This window comes from Apostichopus japonicus, chromosome 8 (assembly GCF_037975245.1).
Source record: "Apostichopus japonicus isolate 1M-3 chromosome 8, ASM3797524v1, whole genome shotgun sequence".
Lineage (NCBI taxonomy): Eukaryota > Metazoa > Echinodermata > Holothuroidea > Aspidochirotida > Stichopodidae > Apostichopus > Apostichopus japonicus.
Window position 1 is genome coordinate 13,937,256 of NC_092568.1, and position 27,712 is coordinate 13,964,967.

General features: G+C 38.7%; 1 protein-coding gene and 2 long non-coding RNA genes across 4 annotated transcripts in view; 2 read left to right on the forward strand and 1 right to left on the reverse strand.

Annotated features, from left to right (window-relative positions):
- Nucleotides 1–7,618: 7,618 nt before the first annotated feature.
- On the reverse strand, nucleotides 7,619–14,719 carry LOC139970545 (uncharacterized). Its single transcript, XR_011794165.1, has 2 exons — nucleotides 14,428–14,719; nucleotides 7,619–8,762 (listed from the first exon to the last, which is right to left on the reverse strand). It is a non-coding gene; the product is annotated as an uncharacterized lncRNA (long non-coding RNA).
- A 2,060-nt stretch (nucleotides 14,720–16,779) lies between these two features.
- Nucleotides 16,780–27,712, forward strand: part of LOC139970546 (uncharacterized) — a 28,306-nt gene continuing 17,373 nt past the window's right edge. Inside the window, exon 1 of the long non-coding RNA XR_011794167.1 lies at nucleotides 16,780–17,055. This is a non-coding gene — a long non-coding RNA (uncharacterized lncRNA). The remainder of the gene's footprint in view (nucleotides 17,056–27,712) is intronic.
- LOC139970537 (uncharacterized) lies at nucleotides 23,783–27,656 on the forward strand. Of its 2 annotated transcripts, none has more exons than XM_071976322.1 (2): nucleotides 23,783–24,109; nucleotides 25,443–27,656. In XM_071976322.1, the coding sequence occupies exon 2, from the start codon at nucleotides 25,452–25,454 to the stop codon at nucleotides 27,213–27,215; it is 1,764 nt and encodes a 587-aa protein (XP_071832423.1). In that variant the 5' UTR covers nucleotides 23,783–24,109; nucleotides 25,443–25,451; the 3' UTR covers nucleotides 27,216–27,656. The 2 variants fall into 2 exon arrangements, with proteins under 2 accessions (XP_071832423.1, XP_071832424.1); XM_071976323.1 differs by having other exon boundaries at nucleotides 23,783–24,028.

Genomic DNA, 27,712 nt, shown 5'->3' on the forward strand with positions numbered 1-27,712 from the left:
TTAAGCCCATACAGTACCAATTACTGCTACTTTGAACCGCTACTCGATTAGGATTGATTTGCAAACAAATATCATTGGCTCCATCAAGGGCGTAGGAACCGGGGGGGGGCTGAAAAATGTGGAGGGGCGGAAGTATCATTCCGCCCCCCCCCCCGGTTCGCAAGTCAGAAAACCCCTTTTTCATTTCCAAATGAGAAAAAAAATCTCATTTGGAGCACCAAATTGCATCCAAGGCTAGGTGAAAATACAAAATTAAGTTTACAAAATGGAGTGGGTGTTGAAGTGTGCTATATTGCACCAAATTGCATCTGAGGCCACCTGGAAATGCAAAAAATTCCAAAAGGGAGGAGGACGCCCCCTCCCCTTAGACCCCTCCCCCAGGCCGGCCATCAGTCTTCAGCCCCCTCACTCAAAAGTACCTTCCTACGCCACTGGGCTCCATTATATTGCCTAAATCAAAGCGATCTTTAACGCAGTGAAAATATGAGGTTGTAAGAGCGGGGTCTGGCCGATATTCATAAGGTCCGCTATTCATAAGGGTCATTGTTCATAAGGTTCGTTATTCATAACGTGCATTTTTTTCGTTAAAAGGTTCGCTATTCATAAAGTATGTATGTATGTATTTTAGATCCTCCTGCAAGCAGGAACTCGCGAAGAAGCCTTATTGGCTTACCAAAGCCGCAAGCTGACCGAAGTCAGTATCTTACATTCATATTTAACGTCCATGATTATGAATTGTCAACAACTCTGTAACTGGACGACATACATTGATCTTGGAGTGACTCGAACTGGGGACCTTATGATTGGAAGGTACCGGCGTTAACCACTGAGCTAACACTCATAATGGAAATAAAGGTTCGTTATTCATAATAAAAAGGGATCATAATTCATAAGGTCCGGTATTCATAATTGAAACAAAGGTTCGATATTCATAATGGGCAAAACGGTTCAATATCCATGATAGACAAAAAGGTTCGCTATTCATAATGGGACAAAGGGTTCGATAGTCATAATAGAACAAAGGGTTCGTAATCCATAATAGACAAAAAGGTTCATTATTCATAATAGGAAGAAAGGTCCGATATTCAAAATGGAGCGAAGGGTTCGTAATCCATAATGTGAAAAAAGGTTCGTTATTCATAATAGGAGAGAAGTGCGTCATACAAGTGCAAAATACGTCCTCCATTTTCCTACCGACTTGTACGGAAACGGCATAAACTTGTACGTTTCCTAAAGGGGGTCCTTTTCCTCATTGTGAATGATAACGAACCTTTTAGGCTAGGCCTATTATGAATAACGGATCCTTTGTTCCATTATGAATATCGAACCTTTCCTCCTATTATGAAAAACGAACCTTTTTGTCTATTATGGATTACGAACCCTTTGCTCTATTATGAATACCGAGCCCTTCGTCCTATTATGAATAACGAGCCTTTTTCACCATTATGAGTATCGAACCCTTTTACCATTAATGAACAACGAACCTTTATCACCATTATGAATATCGAACCCTGTTACCAATTATGAACAGCAAACCTTTTTTTTTCATTATGAATAACGAACCTTATGAACAATGAACCTTTTTGCTCATTATGAATAGCGAACCTTATGAACAATGATCCTTATGGATAATGACCCTTATGAACAATGAACCGAATATAGAACCTTATGAATATCGGGCTGTCACCGTATAAGAGCATCTATCTTCTGCAAATCCTAGCAGCAACCACAGCAAACTTGCATCAAAACTCCTTAAATTGTTCTATACTTTACGAATTATGACTGATAGCTAGTAGGAAAATGCCTTAAGAAATAGTAAGTAGATGTTTTGCCATCTTAAGTGTATTGGTATTCTGACTGATATTTTTCACGTTGTTGTGTTAACCAACGTTATTCTACCCAACCGTTGCTTGCTTAGAGTTAGACAACATAACATTCCTCACAGGCCTAGCCAGGTTTGTTCAAGTTGTCCCATGATCATAATTCATAAACCTGACGAAAGTCGAACGTTACTTTTAAGGCCTAGCTAGGCTGATTCTGGTAGAAGAGACTACACAAATTGAGATCAACAGCCGATCCAGACAAAAGCTTGTGAACTCACTGCCAAACTAAGACTGTTTTACACAATTATTACACAATTAGTTCTTCTTCTCACAATGGCACATATATGTATCAAGTATGACTTCAATCCAACTTCTTGATGTTCAGTTACCCCGTTTACAAGCTAATTTAGTGAAATAATCTAAAGCCCCGCCCCCTAATAAATATGCATAATATCAACTTGAACATAAGTTACCATGTACCCACTATCTACCAACACATTAATAACAAGTATGAATAAATTCTGACTTTCGGATGCGGAGTTATTAGCATTTGGAGATTTTCACGTTTGACCCAGTGACCTCATTACTATTCATGAGCACCAAAATCAACAGGGTTCATCTACTCACTATGGCGCATCTATGTATCAAGTATGACTTCAATCCAACATGCCATTGTGAGTTATCGTGTTCACAAGCCAACGGCGTCACATACACAAACACACAATCACCATCGCATAGATTCCTTGAGCCTTCGGGCAAGGAATCAAAATTCACACTCTGTGTAGGATTCGGGTAATAAATTAGGAACCAGGTAGTATTGCGTCGGGTGGGTACCCAGATACCCCGTGCAAACACTAATGTTTACAAAGATTTCGGATTTTAAATGACTGTAGAAAATAATAGGGTTCTTCTACTCCATAAGGTTCTTCCACATACCAAGTTTGAAGTTCATCCACCATATAGTTTGTGATTTACCATGTTTACAAGCCAAGGCATCACAAATACAGTACACACGCCATCACCATAGCAAAGATTCCTACGTCTTTGGCAAGGAATCAACAACCATACAGATTTCCTTTCCCAGAGATTTTCACAATCTGATCTGCTAAACCCTGAACCATCTTTGACCTCAACTAAACACTATGATATTGGGCATCCACAGACATAATTGAGCTCCATCCAATTTTTTCTCCTTGCATTTATGTTTTCATATTCTGACTACTGATGAGCTCAATTTGCTTTGAACTCCGCTCAAAACAATATATTTCATCTACTGAACATGTGACATTTACATACAAACATGGGCGGCGATCATGGGGGGGGGGGGGGGGGACGGGGGGGGGGGGACATGTCCCCCAATATTTTAGGTGGGGTGATATAGTATCTAATATCCCCCCCAATATTTGGTGGCATAGTTTTTTTTAAGCATATGTTTTGTATTTTTTATGATATCGCTAGTAATTTCAAAATAGAAAATGCTAAGATGCAACTTACAAGGCCTGGAAAGTGCCATTTCCAGCGATCTGGGAGGCATTTTCGGCGAAAATTTTCTTTTGCGCTTCGCTACAACTTATGGTGGCGCTACAATTAGAAAGTCTGGGTACAAGCTTTGCCCCTCCCTTGGCAAATTCCTCGCAAGGCGCCTGTCTTACCGTGTCACAATTTGTTACTATATATGACCGAAAGTAGTTTTTACTTTTTTTCTCGAAATGAATAGCTGCATCCGTAATGAAATTTGGTTTGCATCTTGTGTATGAGTGTAAGTACGCAATCATATATATGATCCACATCGATATGGGTTCACTGGGTTTCCATTTGGCCTGTTTCCTACAAGATTTCTAACCGCAGGTGCCTTCACCCCCCGGCGGGGGGGGGGGGGTGAAGGGTGGAGACCGCCCTCCCCCTCGAGCATACTTTTTTGGTATTTTTTATGATATCGAAGTTTTATAGTAGCCGTTATAAGAGGTTTTAATATTTGTACACCAATAATTTAACTGTGTCTGAATTTTCGAAAATTCCTTGACCAACATTCTTCATCATATTTCCCTCTACTCGTGCAATTTTGACCGGTCTATTAGGGGTTGAGGGGGGTTTTTCTATATTGGTTGTCAATAGATGAAATTTTGTGCAACATTATGGGTATGTTTTGAAGTGAATTTATTATTCAAATTCTGAACAAATAATGGGCTTAAAACCTTGAAAAGTGGGGCTGACGGGTATTGTGTAGCGTTACGTAGAATTACCTACAAAAGCAATGATCCACAGGAGATGCAATGAGGTCGAACATGATGTGTGACTGGTGACAATCTTGAAAAAAGTTTATGAATGAAAAAAAAACTATTAGGAAAAACTTGGTTCTCAGGCAAAAGTGTACATCTGGTTGGTCATTTTCAAGCCCGAGAAGTGCCATTTCCGGTGATCTGGGGGGCTATCAAAACCAGAAATTTTCTTGTACGCTGCGCGCCAATCAATGGTGGCGCTCCGCTTTGATAGTAATTGGCCTGCATCCAAGCAAATGTCCCCCCCCCCCCAATATTTGAAACAGATCGCCACCCTTGCATACAAAATACCAGACAAATCATAGCTCTACATTTGTTGAGGTATAATGTCTACAAGCTTATATGTAGCTCAACTGACCTTTGACGTCGACAAATTTTGATAGGATTCTGGGGGAATATACAGAGACCAAGGTGTCTCTTTTGAGTTGTTATATCAGGTCATATCAAGTGTGAAGTTCATCCAACCTTTGCTATTGGAGTGATCATGTTTCCAAGGTTTACAGACTTAATTTCTGTTGACCTTTATAATGATCTTTCACCTTCACATAAAAAGGTTCTTATTCTTAATATGGTCGATCTACATGCCAAGTATTTAGTTCCATTCACTATGAACTTTTTGAGTCTTTACAGGATATCGAACTGGACACCCCGCCCCCCCCCCACCCCCATCTTTGTTGGCAATACAGGTCAGAACCTTCACTATCAATTTACAGGGAGGGGTAGCAATTTTGAGTGTTTTGATGCTTCTATGTTTCAAGGATAATGGTTAATACCCAGGTTTAAAATACCTCATCCAGAAACATATTTTGTCCAAAATGAAAATCCAATGCAGAAACAACAAGAGCCCAAGGGCACTGTGGTTCCTTGCGTAGGGGTATATGACAATACACATAATATTATCAAGCAAGATTGGGATCAAATAGTCAAGTAATTGTGGTCCTACATGTACCAATAAAGTAACCAACACTATAGCCAACACTTTTGTGATCACAAATTGTGATGGGATTTTGATCAAAATGCACTTTTGAGATCTGAACATGGCGTCGAAAATGTAAGAAATATAAGGTCACCTACAAGCGGGTCAACAAATATGATAACATTGGTGACCACAGATGACATGACCGTTAAATTTGAAAATGTTCCACCACCCCATTCACAACTTGTCCCAAAATATCAACCGTGTCACACCTTGGCATTGGGATTTAAATGCATTAAATGTCTAAAAATTAACTTTGAACTTGTATACATAACTTCACACACAAAGGTCACCCGGAGGTCAACCAATTGACATTTTTGATCGGTGAGACCTAAATAAAGCATAAAAACTGTAAACTTCAAACATTTTTTCTTTGCCCATTTCCCCCCCCCCCCCAAATACTAGTTTTTTAACATTAATTATTTAAATTTTAACATAAATAACTTCGCACACTAAGGTCACACGGGGGTCAACCCATTGACATTTATGATCAGAAGGTACCTTTGACATCTGAAAATAGCATAAAAACTGTAAAAATCCCCAAAACAAGTAAAGGTCACTGGTCAGAGGTCAAATTGAGGTCAAAGATCACCCAGATGCGGGTCGACAATTGGAATACATTGAAGCAACTTCCAACCCTAACGGACAATTCGTTCTCAAGTTATCGCCAAAAAACTAGTTTTTTATCATTAATTGACCTTTGGCGACCTCGGATCACATGACCGTTAAGTTTGAAAATATTCCCCTATACCATTTGCAACTTGTCCCATAATATCAACCGTGACACACCTTGGCACTGGGAGTTATTGCACTAAATGTCTGAAGATTAACTTTGACCTCATATAACTTTGCACACGAAGGTCACACAGGGGTCAACCCATTGACATTTATGATCAGAAGGTACCTTTAACATCTGAAAATAGCATTGAAACTGTAAAAATCCCCAAAACAAGTAAAGGTCACCAGAGGTCAAATTGAGGTCAAAGGTCACCCAGATGCGAGTCGACAATTGGATTACATTGAAGCAACTTCCAACCCTAACGGACAATTCGTTCTCAAGTTATCGCCAAAAAACTAGTTTTTTATCATTAATTGACCTATGGTGACCTCGGATCACATGACCGTTAAGTTTGAAAATATTCCCCTATACTATTTGCAACTTGTCCCAAAATATCAACCGTGACACACCTTGGCACTGGGAGTTATTGCACTAAATGTCTGAAGATTAACTTTGACCTCATATAACTGAACCCACAAAGGTCACCTTGGGTCAACTCATTGACATTTTTGATCGGTGTGACGTGAATATAGCATAAAACTATAAAAATTCAAACAATTTTTGTCTTTGCCCATTTTCTCCCCCCAAAATATTAGTTTTTTAACATTAATTGACCTATGGCGACCTCGGATCACATGACCGTTAAGTTTGAAAATATTCCCCTATACCATTTGCAACTTGTCCAAAAATATCAACCGTGTCACACCTTGGAACTGGGAGTTATTGCATTAAATGTCTGAAAATTAACTTTGACCTCGTATAACTTCGCACACGAAGGTCACACGGGTGTCAACCCATTGACATTGTTGATCGGAAGGTACCTTTGATATCCAAATCTAGCATCATAACCAATCATTTTCTTGTTTGTTCGTTTCCTCCCTAAATAAGCAGTTTTTCTAATGTGACCTTTGGACAATTGGATCACATTGAGGCAACTCCCAACCCTAACGGACAATTCATTCTCAAGTTATTGCAAAAATACTAGTTTTTTCATTAATTGACCTTTGGTGACCTCGGATCACATGACCGTTATGTTTGAAAATGTTCCCCTAACCAGTTCACAACTTGTCCCAAAATATCAACCTTGTCACACATTGGCACTGGGAGTTATTGCAGTTTTAATATTTTCGGTTTTTGGACCATAACTGACCTTTGTGGGCACCAAAAACAATAAGGCACACCTTCTCCATATGGCGGATCTATAGTCCAAGTTTGGCCTCAATCCAACATTTCCTTAGTGAGATAGAGCGTACCCAAGCAAGTGTCACAGACGCACACACAAACACGCATACACACGCCAACCTGACTACATAGGTTCCTTTTGCTAAAGCAAGGAACCAAAAAAACACTGGAGGTTTTATTATCCATCACGTAGTTCAACACATTTCTATGCAATTTTCATATTAATAATCATTATTTTTCTTGAGTTATCTGTCATTAAACATTTTGAGATGAATAAAATTCGCCAGATTTTTTAATGGGTCCATAGAGTCTACAAACTTCATTCAAAATTTGCAAGCCCCGCCCAACATATCATGCGCCAATTAAATCTGTTTTGTTTACGACCGTTAGGCTTAGGACTTACTTTCACTTCCATGACCTAGCCTATGTTAGGTCCAGTCTCTTGAATAGTGTCTTTCTTTCTGTTTTACTGATGTAGTTTGTGAAGTTGTGTCATTTCCTTCCATTGCAAGGAATAAACCGGTGTTTTCAGACGTTTCCCCCGAGAAATTAGGTGAAAAAGTAGACAATAGATCATATATATTGGTTACATTTGTGTAATGAACATGCTGATATGGGTAGTCACAGTGATTTTACAGTAAATCGTTCATGCCATAAGGGCAACAGAAAATAAATTTCTTTCTTTTGATTGCGATAGCTTTTCTCCATTAAACCCACTTGGTCAGAGTGCATTTAGAATAATAAACATTGAATCTGCTTCAGAAGTGTGTTTTCCACAATTCATCAACAAACACACATTGAGACTTCTAAAAGTGAAAGCTGTCTTTATGAACAGTATGGTAAACTTACAATTATTCAGGGCCTTTTTATGAATTTAGAGACACTCCTGAAACAATTCATAACATCTGGGGACATTTACAGGGACACTTTAAATCCAGGGAGGGCAAATAAATCTTGGGAATATCCCTGGAAATTGGGGATGTCTGATCACCTTAATTTACAAGTAGGAGGCACAAACATGCCACCACCATCCTGTACCACAAGGAATCAATAGGGTAAACTGGCATATAAATGTTTTTCAATCTAAAAGTCATAACATCATAGCCAATGTATAATGCAATGGTTGTTACAGATAGTCTCAACAAATGCACAATGGCACAAAATACACAACATGTAAAACCTTAATTCTCAAAATTCAATGAAGATAATGAATGCAAATTTTTGGTTACAATCTCTAAGATGAGAAAATTATACTGAACGTCTGTACTTCTTCTCCCTGCTGCTCTCCTGTGGCTTTGCACAATAAAAATATAACATTAAGTCTTACATTAGTACATAGAGTTAGTTCTTGAGATTATTATCTGCTATTTCTCTCTATGGCAATCATCTGTCTTCAGGGTAGTAACTTTATGATTCAAGCTCTGTAAATTCAGTATGCATGTAAGTTTTCTTCAGTCATCCTGTCCTCAACAAACAACTCCATGGGCTTACATCCAATCTTCCCATAAGTGTCCAGATGAAAGTTGTATATTTGAAACTTGTTTCTTGGTTGCCAAAGGCACCTGTTCTTGTATAAACTAGCACTTGAAACATCTATGTGATCTCTGGAGTTGCATCAGAAGATTCCCATGTCCCAAGGTAGCTCACGATCATCACACAATGAGCTGGTAAGAATATGTAGGCAGTGTAGCAACCAGTAATCACACTTGCTAGTAAAATGGTATCTGAAAACCCTGGATTAAGAAAAATGGAATCATATTTTTTTCAACTGCCATTTCAAATACCCAAAATGAATGATTTCATCTTTAAATCCACCATCCTATCTATAATATGGTAACAACAATTTGAAGTAAGTAACCACTGTGTATGGTGTATTTATGACTAAGATATTTGTTAAACTAGTTCACCTGCATCAACATTAAGACTTGCAGTGTTTATTTCTTCATCCCACCATTTGGAACTGAAAATATTTCTACTTTCTATTACGATTGTGTCAACAATACCGTTACTTACTTACTTACTCAGGGCAGGGGCGTAGCGAAGGGGTTTTTGTTGGGGGGGTGTGGAGAATTTGATTTGCCGACGGATGTGGAAGTGGTGACTGAAATGGGGGAGGGGTCTAAGGGGAGGGGGTGTTCCCCTCCCCTTTGGCAATTTTTTAGTTTTGAAACGTCCTTAGATGCAATCTGGTGCATATTTTAAGTCAAATTTGATTTGTCGACGGATCTGGAAGTGGTGACTGAAATGGGGGAGGGGTCTAAGGGGAGGGGGTGTTCCCCTCCCCTTTGGCAATTTTTTAGTTTTGAAACGTCCTTAGATGCAATCTGGTGCATATTTTAAGTCAAATTTGATTTGTCGACGGATCTGGAAGTGGTGACTGAAATGGGGGAGGGGTCTAAGGGGAGGGGTGTCCCCCTCCCCTTTGGAAAATTTATAGTTTTGAAACGTCCTTAGATGCAATCTGGTGCATATTTTAAGTCAAGTTTGATTTGCCGACGGATCTGGAAGTGGTGACTGAAATGGGGGAGGGGTCTATGGGGAGGGGTGTCCCCGTCCCCTTTGGAAAATTTATAGTTTTGAAACGTCCTTAGATGCAATCTGGTGCATATTTTAAGTCAAATTTGATTTGCCGACGGATCTGGAAGTGGTGACTGAAATGGGGGAGTGGTCTAAGGGTAGGGGGTCTACCCCTCCCCTTTTGAAAATTTTTAGTTTTGAAACGTCCTTAGATGCAATCTGGTGCATATTTTAAGTCAAATTTGGCACAGAAGAAGCTCCCGTTCTCCTTTCTCTATTCAGCTTTCCTTCTTTCTTCCCCTTCCGCTCTCTTCACCTTTTCTCCTTTTGCCGACAGACCCAAAATTTGCCGACAGCGACCAAATTATTGGGGGGGTGTGACACCCCCCCACACCCCCCGCTCGCTACGCCCCTGACTCAGGGCTTCCTACAGATCTAATGTGGTTACAAAACGTGTACCAGACATGTAAGCCATACGACCTGAGCATAGCCTAGTCCATCATAATATTCATATTACTGATGTAAAATTAGCATACCTGTTGACTTTCAAATTTATGGAAAACCAACTACTTTGCTTACATTTTAAAATTGAGCTCTTGTTATGTCATTTGTTCAGAAAGAAATTGGAATGTATTAATGTTTAAATATTGACTAAATACTCCACTAACATTGAGGAATGAAAGATGATAATAGCTCATTGAACAATTCCAGCAGTAGTCAGTAAGTAATCAAGTGAGTAATTCTTTGTTCTAAATTCTGCATACTGTATTGAAAAATCTGAACTTCAATTCAAAGTAGACAGGAACACGGCAGTGCTTATGTTCAATAAAGGGGATAATTTACTATTGGTTTGTGTCATGATACGTTTTTAGAAAAGTCACCCGAGAAAGTACATGGGCATAAAAATCAAACAACAACAAAGTATTCCGAGTCTAATCTGAGTCTAGCACTACATGATTTGTCATTTTGGAATGTTTCTCAACACCTTCCAGTTAATTTTGATATTCATTGGCCATGAATATTAACTAGGAAAACCCATCAAATCATCAATAGCAACTGCACAAACTAAGACTTGCATGCAGTGGAAAACACCAGAAGGCACTTGAGCAAACTTGACGGACCTCCCTCAGGGGCGTCGGAAGCTATCTGGGATTGGTACGGCAGATCAGAGTGTGGCCATCTGTCATAATTATCGGGGGTACATTTGGTAGGTCAATCAACACTACGCGCCACCATGGTTGGCGCGTAGCGTAATGGAGAACATTTTGAAAAAATGCCTCCCAGATTGCAGGAAATGGCACTTCCCGAGCTTGAAAACAAGACCCCTGCCATGCCAGAGTAGTCACATTTAGCCTACTTGCCGTCATCATTATTGAAAATCGTTCTTTATATTTTGCCATATTTTTGTTCTTAGTCCTATTTTTTTTTCCCCTGTGAATATTGGTCCGGCGTTCGCCGGACCTGCCATACCGGCTCCAACGCCCCTGTCCCTACAGCACTATACTTTTATGTCATTAGATTTCGGTGTCATATAACAGAGAAAAAAAAATCAAAATCAATGCAAGAAGCTGTGCTATGACACACCTGGGAAATACCTTGGAATTTTTTTGCACAATCAATGTCAAATTAAAACAATGATCATCTGGGTCTGTATGACCGCATGCCTCAGACGTATTACTGCGTAAGGAGTTTTTTGCTTTTTGCAGACCTTAGTGCTCTGCCCTCTTATGCAATAATTTAGTTAACTGGCCCATTATCAAGTTAGTTCCAGGGTCTGGTACAAAAGAAATGTTACATATTTTTCTTCTACAATTATACAGTGTAATGCAAGTTATAAGTCAATGGCTTACATAATGTCAGTAGGAAGGTACAGTATAGCTACAGATATAGTGGAGTTAACTTATTATGGCTTGCTTTCTGCACCCAATAAATGATTATTGCAAGATAATTTATTAAACACTGATACTGGTGGGGCCCCATATGTCCTTGAATTTAATGGATTACACAATATCAATGTCATTGAGAATATATCTCTTAACCTATCAACTTGAACACACTGACCACACGATTGTGGTAGAACCTACTATTAGCTTAGAAGGAAACGGATGCAGACATCTTGTGGAGGCTGTAGTATCATTTTAAAAATGACTGACATTCCCTAAATTAGCATATGCATACATAGGTGTAGGCCTGAGTGGGGTAGCAAAAATTATCAAAACCCGTTTACCCGTTATCATTACCCGGTCGGGTAATGGGTACCTGTAACTCCGGACCGAACGGAACTAGCCAACACAATGCACATAAATGGCAGATCACTTTGACACCTTACATTACACCTCCGAAATATATGTTTCAGTCGATACTCCTGTTGTTATGAACAACGGAACTAAATGTTTTGATGTATAATAAATAATAATGCAAATGCTCATGAAATAAAGAAACACCTTGCCAAATATATTTCAGACTGTTTCTTTACCACGATCCAGGGTTTCATTAGCTGCGGGATTGCGCAATTTGACCAAAATCTTGCATGTCAAAAATTGCCAAGTTGGGATTTTTGGAAATTAATTTCAGCTCTCAACTTGATTTAAGCAGACATTACGGCTGTGACCCTGTAGCGATTCATCGCTAGACAATCGCATTGGAATAAATGTTAAGTGAAGCGCCAATTGGGCGATTATTTTTGGTTTGTTATCCCGTCTATAATCCATAATAATATCTCGTAAATTTCCTTGCCAGTCTTCCCTTCTATGAAATAAATGAATGAACAAACAATTTTGAGAATTTCAATAGTTACGCATGCACGAATGTATACCAGAAGAAAAAACTTGCTAGTGACTACCAGAGCTAGCTGCTTGATGACAACCAAGACATGTGCACTCTACAAACTATTTTTTGCATAAAATCCCCACAAATCTCTGAACACATGGTAGCCTAACACCACACTAAGTCAATAGGGAAAGCTAGCCTAACCATCTGTTTATTCGCTCAAATTGTGATGCAGTCAGCTGGAACTAAAATATCCATGGAATACTTCATATTTGCTGCTATCTTTGGCCACATGGTAGCCTAACACCACACATTGCATAACCTTGTTTACAACTTTCAATTAGCTGGAAATAAACAATTGTTTGGAAGGTACAGTATATGCTATGTTTTGAAGAGGGAATGTAGTATTTTACGCACACTGTTGCAATGGATTGAAGGTTCAATTTTGAGTAGTTTGCAAACAATATTTTCGTTTTTGGTGGTGAGTGATTTATCCATACACGAAAAAGAATCATTAAGAATGGCTAAAACTTGAAATTGTAAGTATTTAAAACAATCTACATACACTACATGAAAGTTACATCATGATTTAATAAAGTCTAGGTACTGTATAACCAAGGGTTGAAATAAGCGGGCGCCCAGGCGCTATTCGCGCCCGCAAGCACAAAAATAGCGCCCCTGGACATGAAAATACAATAAGCACAGGCGCCACTTTGTTGGCAAAAAAGCGCCCGCATACTCCTGTAAATATCAGCCTTATCATGCGCTGCACAGAAGCCTGAAACTACATTGCATGCTAGTGCTATATAGTAACTCCTAGCGATTTGATAAATTACTGATCGATCGAGTGCATGCACAATAACATTGGTGCACATGGTTTATATATCGCACAACACCTGTACTGATATGTACGTACTGTACATGCCGTACTTGAATTTTGTTTCTCCTTTTTAGCTCCTGGTAGTGAGAAAATAGCTCCTGGTCCTACTGAAATTGCCGCGAACCAGGAACCACTTTTTTAGAAAGTAGCTCCCGGTCCACAAATCCTTATTTCAACCCTTGTGTATAACATAATACAATTGTCTACATAATAATGTCACTAAATTCATGTCTGAAACTATAGTCTTCACAATAATTGACTCCTTACCACAGACCTGTCAACTCTCCCGGTTTCACCAGGAGACTCCCGGTTTTTACCCGAATCTCCCGGCCTCCCGGTTTCATATTCTATTCTCCCGGTTTTTTAATGTTTCATCACTTGCGAAATTTCTGAAAATAGCCAACAGTTAGTCCTATGCCTATCGCGTAATAAGTGTAATCTAAATATAGATTGACTGTTTATAAACACGTTACGACTGACACAGTGCTGAGCGGGACTCTCAACCAATATCAGGCTGCTTTGTCAGTTCTCAGACTTCGCCAATGTCGTTATTGTACGTTGGCCTTGGTCACAGTCATAAAATATGCTATATTCTATCACCACAGCGACTGTGCCTCCATCCCAGATTGGAGGATCAGTGGATTAAAACAGGTTCACTTTACTGTGCCTCCACCCCAGAACAGAGGCTCAGTGGGCTTGATCATATTCATGAATCAAAGTTGTGTCGTACTCAAAATAAAAGTATCATCCCTCATTGCATCCCCCTCCAGAGTGGAGGCTTAGTGGACTTTAATATTTCATAATGAGAAACTTGTGTTTAATGGGCTCAATCACCACTGTAACTCCACGCCAAAATGGAGGCTCAGTGGAAAGTCGCTCATAACATCATTCTTATCTAAAAAAAAACAAGGACCAATGTATATACTTGTTTCACTACATGCGAGCCTCTTCGTTTTCAGAAAAGTGAACCGACAGTGGCGGTGTATTCTGTATTTACTGCGAATTACTCATTGATATGGTAAAATCATGATAGATCGTCTTAATATGTACTGAATCATATTTAATAAGTCCCTCGACTATACTAAACTGTTAGTGTTAGGCTAACGTTAGGCCTAATAATGCTTAGCCTACTTGGCTTACATCATAACATTGCGGCCTGTACAGTATATCTCGCCATCGTTACTATATAGCTCAACGTTGCTACATCAATTTCAAAAGGATACTGAAAATTCTCCGTTCCCATGGATCCATCATGTAGGTATTAATATGGACCGAGTAATTAATTGAAAGCCAGGTGAAGAAGTAAACAACTTTGTCAAGTAAGGTCTTCCTGTTCTGACTCGCCTTCGACATTTTGCCTGATTTTCTAAGAGTACTGGGCATGGGATGGGTCAACCTTAACAGTTGTGACCAAAGATTGAACCTAGCGAAGAAGTGAAACCAGAAGTAGCTTATATGGATATGGAGGAGGAGCCATTACATAACTGATTTAAAAAACAAAGACAAGTTCTGCAAGATATCTTACCAAGAATAGATCGAAGGAAGATGTGATGTTTTTCTTCAATAAATTGCAAGGACAGTCCAGCCAAAACTATGGAAATATTGAAGTGACATCAAATTTTCTTGTTCATATGGTATCAACTTGCAACAAAAGGGTTAATTGTTCAATCTAATACTTTAAAATTTATAGAAATTTTATTTTTAACAATTTGTTACAAAATGACAAATTATGCTCACATCGGAAAGTCATAATTCAACAATTTGTAGAAAACTGATAAATTAATTATTTAACAATTAATCTCGTGAAATAAACAATGTGCAGCAAAATGGTGAACTACAGCAATGATTAAAGAACTTGTTTCCAAAGGCAACAAGGATTAATTGAATCAATGAGTTGCTGGAATGCGTGAATCAAGCTTATAAAAAGATAGATTTGTGTCTTGGGACCCATAATAGATTTTTTTTGGAAAACTCATTGTTCATTACTTTAAAGCGTGTCAATATAGTTCATTATATGGAGACATTAATTGTAGAATTTTCTCATGGTTGCTCACTATAAGTAGGCCTACTCAATATGTCTGATCTTTGTTCTTCACTGTTTGACGAAACAATAATTATCACTGTAAGTATACTACCGTTCCTAATCGACATTTTTTAGACGTTGAAATGAGAAAATGCTGCTCACTGGGCGAGGCTCACTTCCATCAAGGAAAATGTGACGTCATGCTGTTTGCACTTCTCGCTGTAAAAGACAACGAGATTCTCTTTCTTCCCAGTTAGGATCTTTGGTGTTCCCATATCATCATATTGCATACCGCTCTTGAGTTATACACATCATCATATGGAACGCTAAAAAGGACATTATTTCAGTAACTCATGCAGTCGTACTTCGTACTGTAGCATCAAATTGTATGGCACACCATGCTATCCAGTGCCACAGAATGATTCAAGTTGGCAGTATTTTTCGGTATCTGTGCCAGTATCACAGAACGCATAAACGGACATTATTTCAGTAACTCATTGTCTTCGTTCGGCATTGAACTTTTTTTTTGAAGGAAAAGCTAGTCGCCCAGGAAAGAACCTGGGCACGAAACCAAACTAACAAACGACCGATCCGCTCTCAGCCCCAGTCCCCTTGCATCGGGACTGTGGCTGTGTGATCATCGTCGGGTGTGCATCACCGTTCACCTCGAAAGGGAACAGATACTACACATGATCTTAGCCAAAAGCCGGCATTGAACTGAGTGACACAGACCGACATTTTTTGTTATGTCCATCCTATAATGTGGCAAGCAGTAAATGTCAAAGAAAAACTCAGTTGGTGCTTTATCACGCAGTGAGCCCCTGTAGGCACTGTGACACATTCCAAAATTGTTTCATTTCTTTGTAACATCAAGGGGAATATCAGCCAAGACGACTTAGAGGTACCCAGACGGGTACGAGAGAGACATGATCAAACTATTAAAATCATTCTTCTTCTTCTTCTGTATGCCGATATGTCTCTAACGCAATAAATGTGCAACTTAGACAGATATAGCCAAATTGGAAAATTATAAGTAATGATTTTAAAGGTCAAGCGACACGTAAACTTGACTTTGCATAATATTAAACTTAACAATTCTTACATTAACAAAAACCCAACACCGCGATTTTTTTCCGTCTCCAAAGGGGTAGAAATCGGTAAAAAGTACTATTACGTAATAGATTCAGTGACGTCACGGGGGGAGCGCAGAAGAGTGCAAACTGTATATGTTCTGCGCAGTGCATTGGGTATGGAGAAATCTCAAACTTCTCGAAAATATTACCTTTTTCAGCAGTCTGTTACAAGAAAGTTAAGATTTGGATTAAGATGAAAAATCACAAATTGATACATAAGACATCGAACAAAACATCCATTGACTTCTTTTTTCATAAATTCCTTGCATTTTCTTCCTATCAAGCAACAAAAAACTCCGCAAAAATCGGCTAGATTGACTCGTTCAGGGAAAGCCAAAAACAAATGACGTCATTTGTTTACCAAGTCGAAAGTGAATGATATCGTCGCATCAGGGAGTTGTTATAACTGATAACTCCCTGGTCGCATACGATATTGCTACCACATACAGTTTCTATACACGCACTGTAGTACGCATATATACACAGCACAGCATAGCTTATACATATCGCGAAATGGCTGCCGGTGGCATTGACACACAGTATTTAGATAGCAACGGCGAAGAAGTAAGGGAAATGGAGGACATGGTGGACGATCGTGGGGAAGTTTTTCCCTATATGTTCGAACCGGAGACCAGCGAAGAGGAAGCGGGATCGGACAGCGATGTCGAAATTGATCGTCTTGACGGAATATAACGGTAACGTTACGCCAAGCGTAGGATGGTGACTTCGAAGTTCGCCCACTTAAGACTTAAAACACCCCAAAACTAAATCTTCTGGTATAAATCATTTGAAAATATACTTCATATGGTGGGAGAATTTTGTTATAGTACGATACACGGCCAAACTTTCTTTCCTGCAAACTGTTTTCACGTTGTTTTCCAAGAAGATTCTTCGTGATTGTGGAACTGGTATTTCTTGCTAGAGTATTGCGAATTTCGGCCACGCAACCTACAGTGTGGCGCTGGTAAAAATTGGTGGCGCTGTTGCTCTTTCAGTAATTATAACAGACTTCATAGATCTTCGTCATTTTATTGACAAATATGTAAGTAATTTCTTGCACACGGGTCATTTTGGAGAGAAAATAACTGTAGCTTCGTACTTTTTGGTGAAATTTGGCTCTTCCTGTAGGTTTTCATGGTGAAAATCGTGTATTTCTTAGGGTGCCCGAACTTCGCAGTATGGCGAACTTCGCAATACTGACTATACTGTTATGAAATAGTGATACCATCTCTTTGATGTTACCGAAAAACTCCATCGAGACACCTTACAGGCCTCTTATGTATTTATCTAGGTCATGGATTCAGTTTTCCCACGAGAAGTTTTTAACTATCTTATTGAATCTTGGTACAGGGCCTTTTCCCAAAATAGATTCCATTATGTCTGTGGAACATTCGAGAAGGTTCTCTCACGTGGTATGGAAGTTTCCATAGAAAGGGGATGGACTTCCAAACTCCCAACCAATCAGGGCTCGTTTCAGTCCAGGCACTTCTTCCTACGCTAAATCACAGGCATTTCATGCATTAAGCTATACGCCAGGTGATACAGCTCAAGCTCATTTGGCCAAAATTTCAAAAGCTGCAGCACAATTAAGTTATGGCGATGATCAAATTAAAGATAAGTTCATCTCGACCCTGCCTTTGCAATGTCGCTCAGCAGTGTTAATGTCTGCATCACCACAAGCAACAATTGCAGATTTGGTCATGAAAGTACAATGCTATTTTGACTTACAACTCCAAAGTCAACCCACAGCTTCTTCCGAACTATTTATGGCAATGCACGACAAAGCATCTTCTGTTCAGACTCCTACTATTTCTGCATCTTCTGAGATACACGAGTTGTGTACCAAAATTCAGGAATTAGAGACCAAGTTTGATCAGTCACGTAGGTCAGAATCGCAAGACAATCCTAAAGATTTGAGGCAAAGATATAGTTCTCGTGATTCTCGTGGTCCTAGGACAGGTCAGAATAATAACAGGAGAAGGTTACCGTATTTTAATCCTTCAGTCACATGTTATTACTGCCAAAATCGAGGTCATTTTGCACAATATTGCCAAATTCGCCTAAGCCATGAAATGGAGGCTAATGTAAAGAAAGTACCAACACAGAATTTTCATTAGGGAGCACTTATGATTGCACTCATCATACAGTGACTCCAGACAAAGTACCAAGTAAAGGAAGATCGAAACGTAGAGCAAAGAATATTAGGAAAAATAGTAATATTCCTAGTTCTAGATAGGCAGGGAACGACCGTAGTGTGGATATTCAACTGGACACACGTAATTTTGTAAGAGGTACTTTACATGATGGTAAAGGAATTTCATTGTTGTTTGATAGTGGAGCGACACGCTCTATCATTTCTTCTTCTACAGTGCAAAATTCAAAGTATTTATCCTCTATACAACCAGTCTCAGTTGATGTAGTAAACCTAAAGTTGGGTAATGGTCAGTTTATTCATGCGTATAGCACGATAACATTTCAGGTCAAAATTCAAGGTCATGAATTTCAGCTTTCTGCTTTAATTGCTGCAAACCTGACAGGTATTGACTTAATATTAGGTAGTCAAACTCTGAAGGAATTGAATGGATCTTTGGACTTTACAACAAACTGTTTTAGAATTAAACAAGCCAAAGTTTTCCTTAGGCCAGTGCAGAGATTTGTTATTTACCCAGGTCAGCAAAGATACATTACTGTACAGGGACGTCTTCCACTATATGCACGAAATGCAGATGTGGTTATTAAACCGTTTCCTCTAATATCTCGTATGTGTCCTTCACGAATGTTAGTGAAAATGCATAAAGGTAGAACAAAGATTCTACTAAGGAACATGGGTAACCGGAAATTTGTTCTGAATCCTTCTCGCACAGTGGCTCATTTAGATTTAGCAGATATCATTACGGTCACAGAAGACATTCCTACCGATTCTCTAGATTTTCTCAATGTCATGAGAGACATCGAAAAACCGTCTCTTTTTCAAACCAATTCTAATTCTAAAGAGAATCGTGATGAAATTACACGATATAACTTACATCGATATCCACATTTGACAGTCGATGATCCCCTGGTTTCCAAATCCGAACAGGAAATCATGAGAGATAACATTAATTTGGAACAAAGTATTCTAAATGCTTCAGAAACAGAAAGCATTTATGAATTTCTAGACTCACATAGAGATGCATTTTCTCTTTATGGTGAATTATCTCACTGTCCAAATTATGAGGCTGATATTACGCTTACTAATGATGAGCCATTTTACATACGTCCCTATAGACTTTCAGATGAGGACAAAGTCATTGTCGCCAGAGAGCTTGACAAATTAGTGCGATTAGGAATCTTAGCGGTAGGACATCAGTCTTATACCTCACCGGTTTTCCTAATTCCAAAGAAGGGAACAAAAGACAAAAGGGTTGTCACAGATTTTCGCTACTTGAACAGTAGGATAAAACGTCTCAATCACCCATTTCCATTACTGAATGAGACTATCCGTACCATAGGGTACTCCGGAGCCAAAATTTTGGGTGTTCTTGATTTAAAGTCTGCATTCTTCTGTCTGCCTCTCAGTGTTCATGCACAACAATATACAGGTATTGCTTCATTTCATGAAGGAAAGCATTATTATTATAAACGCTTACCACAGGGATTGAATTTATCTCCAGCGATCTTTCAGTCGCAAATTAATGATATTTTGGCAACGATCCCAAATTCAAATAAGTTCTGTATTGCTCATCATGACGATATTATTGTGTACAGTGCAGACAAACAATCTCACAAACAACACCTACAGGCAATTTTTAAGGTTTTAATGGACAACGGATTGAAAATCTCTCCGAAAAAGTGTAGCATTTTCCAAAATTCAGTCCGATATATGGGACATTTGCTCTCAATAACCCCAGAAGGTGAGGCTTGTATCCAACCTTTGCATGATAGATGTGCAGCAATCAGGAACACACCGAAACCACACAATGTTAAGTCAGTTAGACGATTTGTAGGTGCAGTTAATTATGTGGCTTCGTTTTTCCCAAATATTCAAGCACTATTGAGACCATTACATCATTTGAGTCGTAAGAGAAAGGTATTTAAATGGACAGAGGAACATCAGTGTGCATTTCAAAGTATTAAAGAGTTGTTGTGTAATCCACCTATATTGCATATGCCACAGAAATATGGTCGTTTTGTATTATATAGCGACACATCACGAGTAGCAACAGGATCATACTTGGCACAAAGAGTTAATGGCAAAGAGAATATTATTGCATATTACTCTAAGATATTACCACCAGCATGTCAGAGGTATAGTGTAACTGAATTAGAAATGATGGGTCTATTTATTAATGTGACAGCATTCAAACATTTATTGCAAAATGTAGAATTTGAGGCATATGTTGATCACTCAGCCATTGTTGAATTGTTTAAGTCAAAACAAGAACCAGCAACTTCACGCTTACGTAAGCTTCTGTTCAAATTGTCAGAATATACATTTCAGGTTGGTTACAAGAAAGGTTCAGAATTGGTTTTGGCAGATTATTTGTCTAGAGCACCACAGGAATTTCACTCTGAAATAGATCAGGTTGCTCAAGAGGTCGGTGCTTATGAGGATTTTTCAACTCCACCTAAGGAGACATTTAATCCAATCATGACAAGGTCAATGGCAAGGTCAATGGGAGTCAAAGTTCCAGATTTATTTCCGAATAAAGTCACTAAGGAGTCCAAGCAGGATTCCCCAGCCAAAGAATCAACAAATAGAGTTGAAAGGACATTCAGTCCTAAGGCAACACATTCTAATGAGCATGTTACACAGAGACCACAATCTGAGTCACAGAAGAGGACTACACCAGTTATTTCTACTGATAAGAGAGAAACATATATTCAAAGGCCTATTATTACTATGCCGAGTGAAAATAGACATACATATAGTCCTGACATGTTAGTTGTGCCAAATTTTACAAGTGTTTCTCAACCTACAGAGCCAAGATTAGTGGATCAGAGTAGACCTAGAGTGCAAGAGATAATCAGAGAACCACCACCAGAATTATTTGTTCAGCCAAAGCCAGTCATAACAGACATTGATCATTTGGTTACAGGACACATTCCAAAACAAAAGGAATTGAATAAAGTCATGAAGGCAATTCAAGGAAAGCTGATCAAAAACTATGATCTGCCATTTGATGTAAAAGAGTTGCAAATTCAACAACAAACTTGTCCTTACTACAAACCAATTTATGATTTTCTTGCACATGACATTATTCCAAGTAATGCTAAGCATGCTAGAACTGTTCGTTCTCAAGCAGAGGATTATTTGTTATGTAATAGTTTGTTATTCAGGATATTTTTGCATGAGACTAATGATGCTAAGATGACTCTTCAGTTAGTCATACCTGAGACTATGGTAGAACAGATAATATCTCGATATCACGATGACTTGTTAAGTAATCATCAGGGTGTAATGCGTACATATTTGACCATTAGACAGCATTTCTATCTGCGCAATATGTTTCAACGCATCAGTAATTATATTCAGGCATGTCTCCGTTGTCAAGAATTCCGTAAGAAACCGGACAATTTGAGACAACATCATGCTCGCATTCCTGATTCTTATCGTCCTTTTGACAGACTTAGTCTGGATTTCAAGACTATGCCCACAACGGCTACAGGATTTAAACATTTGATGGTTGTTTGTGATGAGATCACTAGATTTGTTGTATGTGTTTCTCTTAAGACTCTTGATGCTGAAACAATATGTGAAGCATTATTGCAGAGGGTAGTCACAACTTTTGGTCCACCGTCTTGTATCATAAGTGATGCGGCAGCTTCTCTTACAGGAAAATTAGTGGAGCTCTTAAGTAAAGCTTTAGGCATTGAACAAAAGTTTATCAGTGTAAGCAATCATGGAAGCTTACAGGTTGAGAGACACATTCAGACTCTTTCAAATTTCCTCAAAGTGAACTTAAATCAGTTTGGTACGGATTGGGTACGATTTGTCCCAACATCAGCCTATGCATATAACACATTTTCCTCTCCTCAGTTAGGTAGCTATAGCCCATTTGAACTTGCATTTGGACGTAAGCCGCCAAATCTTACAAATTTATCATTCAATCCAATGGCAGGATTATCACAATCTCATGGAGAATATGCTACATTGTTAAAGAAACGATTTGATCATTTGTCAAGGGTAATGTTAGTCTTACAAAAGAAGCAACAAGATGCTCAAAATGTTAAGATAAGTGCAAAACTGGACAAAGGTGCAATTTATTCAACGGGTCAATTAGTGTATCTGTATAAGCCAACGTCTTCCTCATTGACTGCGAACTCTCGCAAAATTGCTGCAGAATGGTGTGGACCACTAGTAATCCATCAAGTTTTAGATAGGACTCATTATTTGTTGGCCACTCTCAAAGGAGAAATTCTTAGTGATGTGTTCAGTTATAACAGGCTTAAACCATGTTTTGTACGAGCATCTTCTGAAACTAAGAATATCACCAACATTCAGAAATTGCGTCAGGTCTTGAAAACGAAGGGTTCATCAAGTGAAAAGGTTGCACGAATGCGAAATGTTTTGAGTAGTAACACTTCTAATGCAGAAAATGTTAATGTCATGCAAGATGCACATATTGAGTTTCATGATGAGTTTGGTAACATTTTGCCAGGGGTAACTTCAGATCACGTCATGTGTCTTGTGACCACTAAGCCAATGAATGTTGAATCCTTTCTAGAGAATAGAGCACATAATGAAGGATTAGCACTTCCATATCCTTCCATCAAAGATAGCATATTAAGGCAAAAGAAAGTTTTTGCAAATGCTCCACAAGGAGACATGAAAGTCCAACGTGCTCGATACAAATTGGGTGAATTACAGGTTCTGGTCACCTATCAGACACCATGTTTTCCATCAGGCTTTAAGAGTCATGATTTTTGGTGGAATGTAGGAAAATATTCCAACACAGGGGAAATAATACGATGGCCCATTAGGGCCATAGTGAAAAAAAAAGTTCAAGTAAAAAAAAAAAAAAAATTCAAGTGAAAAATTGATACGTGAAAAAAAAAATTGACAAGTGAAAAAAAAAAAATCCAACCAAAGAATTAATCTGTCATGACAGATTATTTAATCTGTCGTAACAGATTATTTAATCTGTCGTAACAGATTATTTAATCTGTCGTAACAGATTATTTAATCTGTCGTAACAGATTATTTAATCTGTCGTAACAGATTATATAATCTGTCGTAACAGATTATTTAATCTGTCGTAACAGATTATATAATCTGTCGTAACAGATTATTTAATCTGTCGTAACAGATTATTTAATCTGTCGTAACAGATTATTTAATCTGTCGTAACAGATTATTTAATCTGTCGTAACAGATTATTTAATCTGTCGTAACAGATTGTTTAATCTGTCGTAACAGATTATTTAATCTGTCGTAACAGATTATTTAATCTGTCGTAACAGATTAGTCTACGCCAGGCGATGAACGACGAAAAAACACACACGAGTATTGAAGTGTAAAGAATCTATTTATCCAAACCCAAGTCTGGGCACGAGCAGGGTATGAAGAGAGAACTCCAACACAATAACGCTGAACAATACCACATCACAGTGCACGCTGCACGTGCAACATATACAGTAGCGCATAGCGCATGATATATTCCACTTACCGAACAGTCAGTCATTGAAGTAAGTACGTACGTGTGCATAGCCAGTAGGATTAGGAACGCCATCAGTGATGCATTTGTATTTCGGCGTGAGTTTTACCATGTAAGTTTAAAGTTGTATTCGTTTGAAACATGTTAAGTTAGTTATACATGTAAAGTTTTACTTTTCTGGTTAGAAAGACTAACTTTAAGCCTAGATCATCGGCTTCATGGATGTTCAGAGTTAGTCATAGGTCTACGAACAACCCTAAGTTGCCTAACGTTACAAACAGCTGTTACCGGGCCTGCCCTAACCATGAATGATACAAGCAAAAGTTAGATTTAGTTGAAATAAAGTAAACCCATGGCCTACACTTCACTATACATTACTAAGTTGAAGCAAGATTGGGAGGGAATTCATACCACTGCTTCGTGGCCTAGCATTTGACTGATCGAGTTTAACACATTATTAAACAATTGCTAGGCCTAGCCTAGTACTAGTAGCATGGTGGGCTCATAATTGACGCACTTAAGGATTGGATTGACGATGTCGGTCAACATCAAAATCACTCAACTGCATGCACTTTTCATATGTGTAGTTCCTTAGAAATGTAATGATCTCAAAATATTTATTGTTCTGTGCTTACACAACGTACAATTGAGAAGAATTTGACCACAAAATGTCTGCTGTGTCAAGTTCTTTCATACCCCTAAATTGACACATGCGTCGTAACTGTATTGTAGGCCTAAGTATACATCCATTGACTTTGCATGCCGTTTGCTATGCTCTGAACCTCTAAGCTTAGACAGGTCAGGTCCCAGAGAGTAGTGGTATCATTTTGAAGTAATGTTGGTTATTTTTAGGGAGTAAGATTTCCAAATGTCCAAAAAATGTGTAAAACTGGGGGGGGGGGGAGGGTGTTAAAAGCTTAAAAAATACCACAAGTTGGTCAGCAAATAGCTGAAATGGATTCAAACTCATGAAATATGTAATTCTGCTTGACTGCAAAAAGTTTAGGTGGCCTTCTGTATCGTTGCTAGTAATAATTGAAGGTGCGTCAATTACGAAGCCTTTACTATACTACTACTTTTTCAGAAAATAGCCTACTGAAATAAACAGTTCAAAAGCCATTAATAGTGGACTGGCCTGCACGAGGGAAGATCCCCCCCCCCCCCAACCAATCTGCCAACAGTGATATAAATAGGCATGTGCAGATGTCCTGTACATAAAGCATGATAATTACAAAGTATTCATGTAAATTGTGTTATATGAAAGACATTTGATTAATGGAGGTGCATGGCAGCATTATTGTTTGACCCGCCATTATTGGTAATAGCTTTGCAATTATGAAAAACTGATTAGTCAACATGTACGAGTGTGTTTTAGTAAGCATTCATTTAATATGAATACATTTTGATAGTGATGTTTATATTTTTGTTGCATTATTTCTTTAAAGGGTTTGCTGATGAAAATGTCAACCAGAAAGGACAAAATAATGGAGAGGCTGCGAGAAAAGTTGAGGCTAAGACAAAGGGAAAACAGAACAACTGAAGGTTCTACACACCGTTCGAGCAGAATGCAAGGAAACAAAAATGCTGCGAAAGCTGAAAGAAGGGTTGATGTTGGATGGCTGCATTTGTCCAAAGGGGACACATACAAGCAAGTACGTATACAAAACGGTGGTGGCATACGACGTTTAATTATGCCAAAAGCCATGAATGTTTCACATGTGTTAGAGGAGGCAAAGAAGTTGTTTTTCCCAGACGGGCTTTCCCCTAAAGGAACACTAGCAGATTTTAAATTTGAGATGATGGATGTTCGCAAGCTCCCCTTTGTGAACAATCCAACAATTGAAGAGATGTACGAAACCACCAAATTGAGTGTCCTAAGAATGTACATATCTACCAAAGAAATTGAAAGAGACGAGTCAACTAGTGGTGAAGCATCCTGTGAGGAAACTGACCAGGTACAAGATGTAGATGAAACTGTCCATGTGTCCGATGATTCAGGTGATGAAATTCCAGCCATTGATCTTCATGTGATGACTGATGTTGGCAGTGAGGTGACGGTTGGTACATCTCAACAAGTAATGACTGAACTAAGTGATCTGACCACTTATGAAGAGTCAGAAATTAATTTAAGTGGCCATCCCAGCAATGAATTACCTTCAGGAACACCCACAATTGTGTTTCGACCATCAGCTTTAGCTGCTAGTGATTGTCATATTGATGATAAACACACCAAAAAAACATTTGTAATCAGGAGAACACATGTTTTTGAAGACTTCATAGAGTTCTTTAAAGACCCACAAGTACCAAATTCTGCAATTGAGATAAGAATGGTACTGCCAAATGGTGAAATTGAATTGGGAGAGGGGTCCGGAGTGTATGCCGATGCCTTCACAGCTTTTTGGGAGGAGTTTGCAAAGTATTCAACAGGTGACCAGTTCAAAGTTCCTTCATTACGACATGACTTTGATGCAAATTCTTGGGAATCAGTTGGTCGCATAATTTCCAAAGGATGGAAAGATATGAGGTACTTTCCATTGTCTCTTAGTCCCCCATTCATGGAAGAAGCCATATTTGGGAAGAGTGAAGGGGACATGAAGGATGCATTTTTGCAATACATATCAGTGTCAGAGAAAATGGTCATTGTGGAAGCACTTACACACTTTCCAGAGGGTGCTAGTTATGATGAGCTGATTGATATTCTTGATGGTTACGGATGCCGGGTTCTAGTTACGAAGCGCAACTTGCCTCAAATCCTGTATGAAATAGGGCACAAAGAGATAATTCAGAAACCAATGTTCATAGCTGACAGCATGCGAGAGACTCTTGAGCCCTTGCGAGAAGAACTAACTCCATTACAACTGCGTGAACTCTACAAAAACATGATGCCAACGTCCCAGAAAGTTATTAGCAGGATAAAAGTCCCACAAGATATTTCAGAAGGCCAACATGTGGTATTTTCTTACTTAAAGAAGTACATCCGATCCCTTGAGAAAGACAAGCTTCAGAAGTTTTTGCGCTTTTGGACTGGGGCTGATGTTTTGTCATTCCCGCAGTTAAACGTTTCATTCAATCTCTTGGATGGCTTTGCACGCAGGCCAGTCGCACACACTTGCAGCCAGTGTTTGGAGCTTCCAACAACTTATGAAAGCTACATTGATATGAAAAATGAACTAAACCAGGTTCTTGACTCAGGTATCTGGGTAATGGACATAGTTTAATATAGCTGGCCTTTGTGAATAAAATAAGTTCTACTACTTTAAGTTTATGTTTGTAAGGTACTCTCAACTTGTCTTTTACATATTTTTCTTCTGCAAAGACCCATATTTCTTGTTTATGGTGGTGTTTTAAAGTAAAGGATATTTTCTTCTGTAACCTGAGAAATTGGTGTTGTTCAGCCAATTATTACATCACCATCATCTTCAGATAAGGGATAAAATGTACAGTGGTTTTGTTCATTCATTCAGAATGCTCTGTGGACCAGGAAAACTGTTTTCAAATGTAGATATGTGTTATGTGTACGTTTTAGTCTACTAGAGTCAGTTTATTTAAATCATTACAATCAGCCTGTATAACATTGATTAGGCAAAATCGGCTGGAACTTTGAAAGTTTCTGTCTTTTGGTCTCTTATTTAACAAATCATACATCATTTAGCCTTCGTGGTGAATGAAGTACTAACAAGTAAACAGATAGGACTTGACATTACAAATATTTTCT

What these genes read in the sequence shown, in the direction of transcription:
- LOC139970537 (XM_071976322.1), top strand. Translation starts at nt 25,452, where the DNA reads ATGAAAATGTCAACCAGAAAGGACAAAATAATGGAGAGGCTGCGAGAA.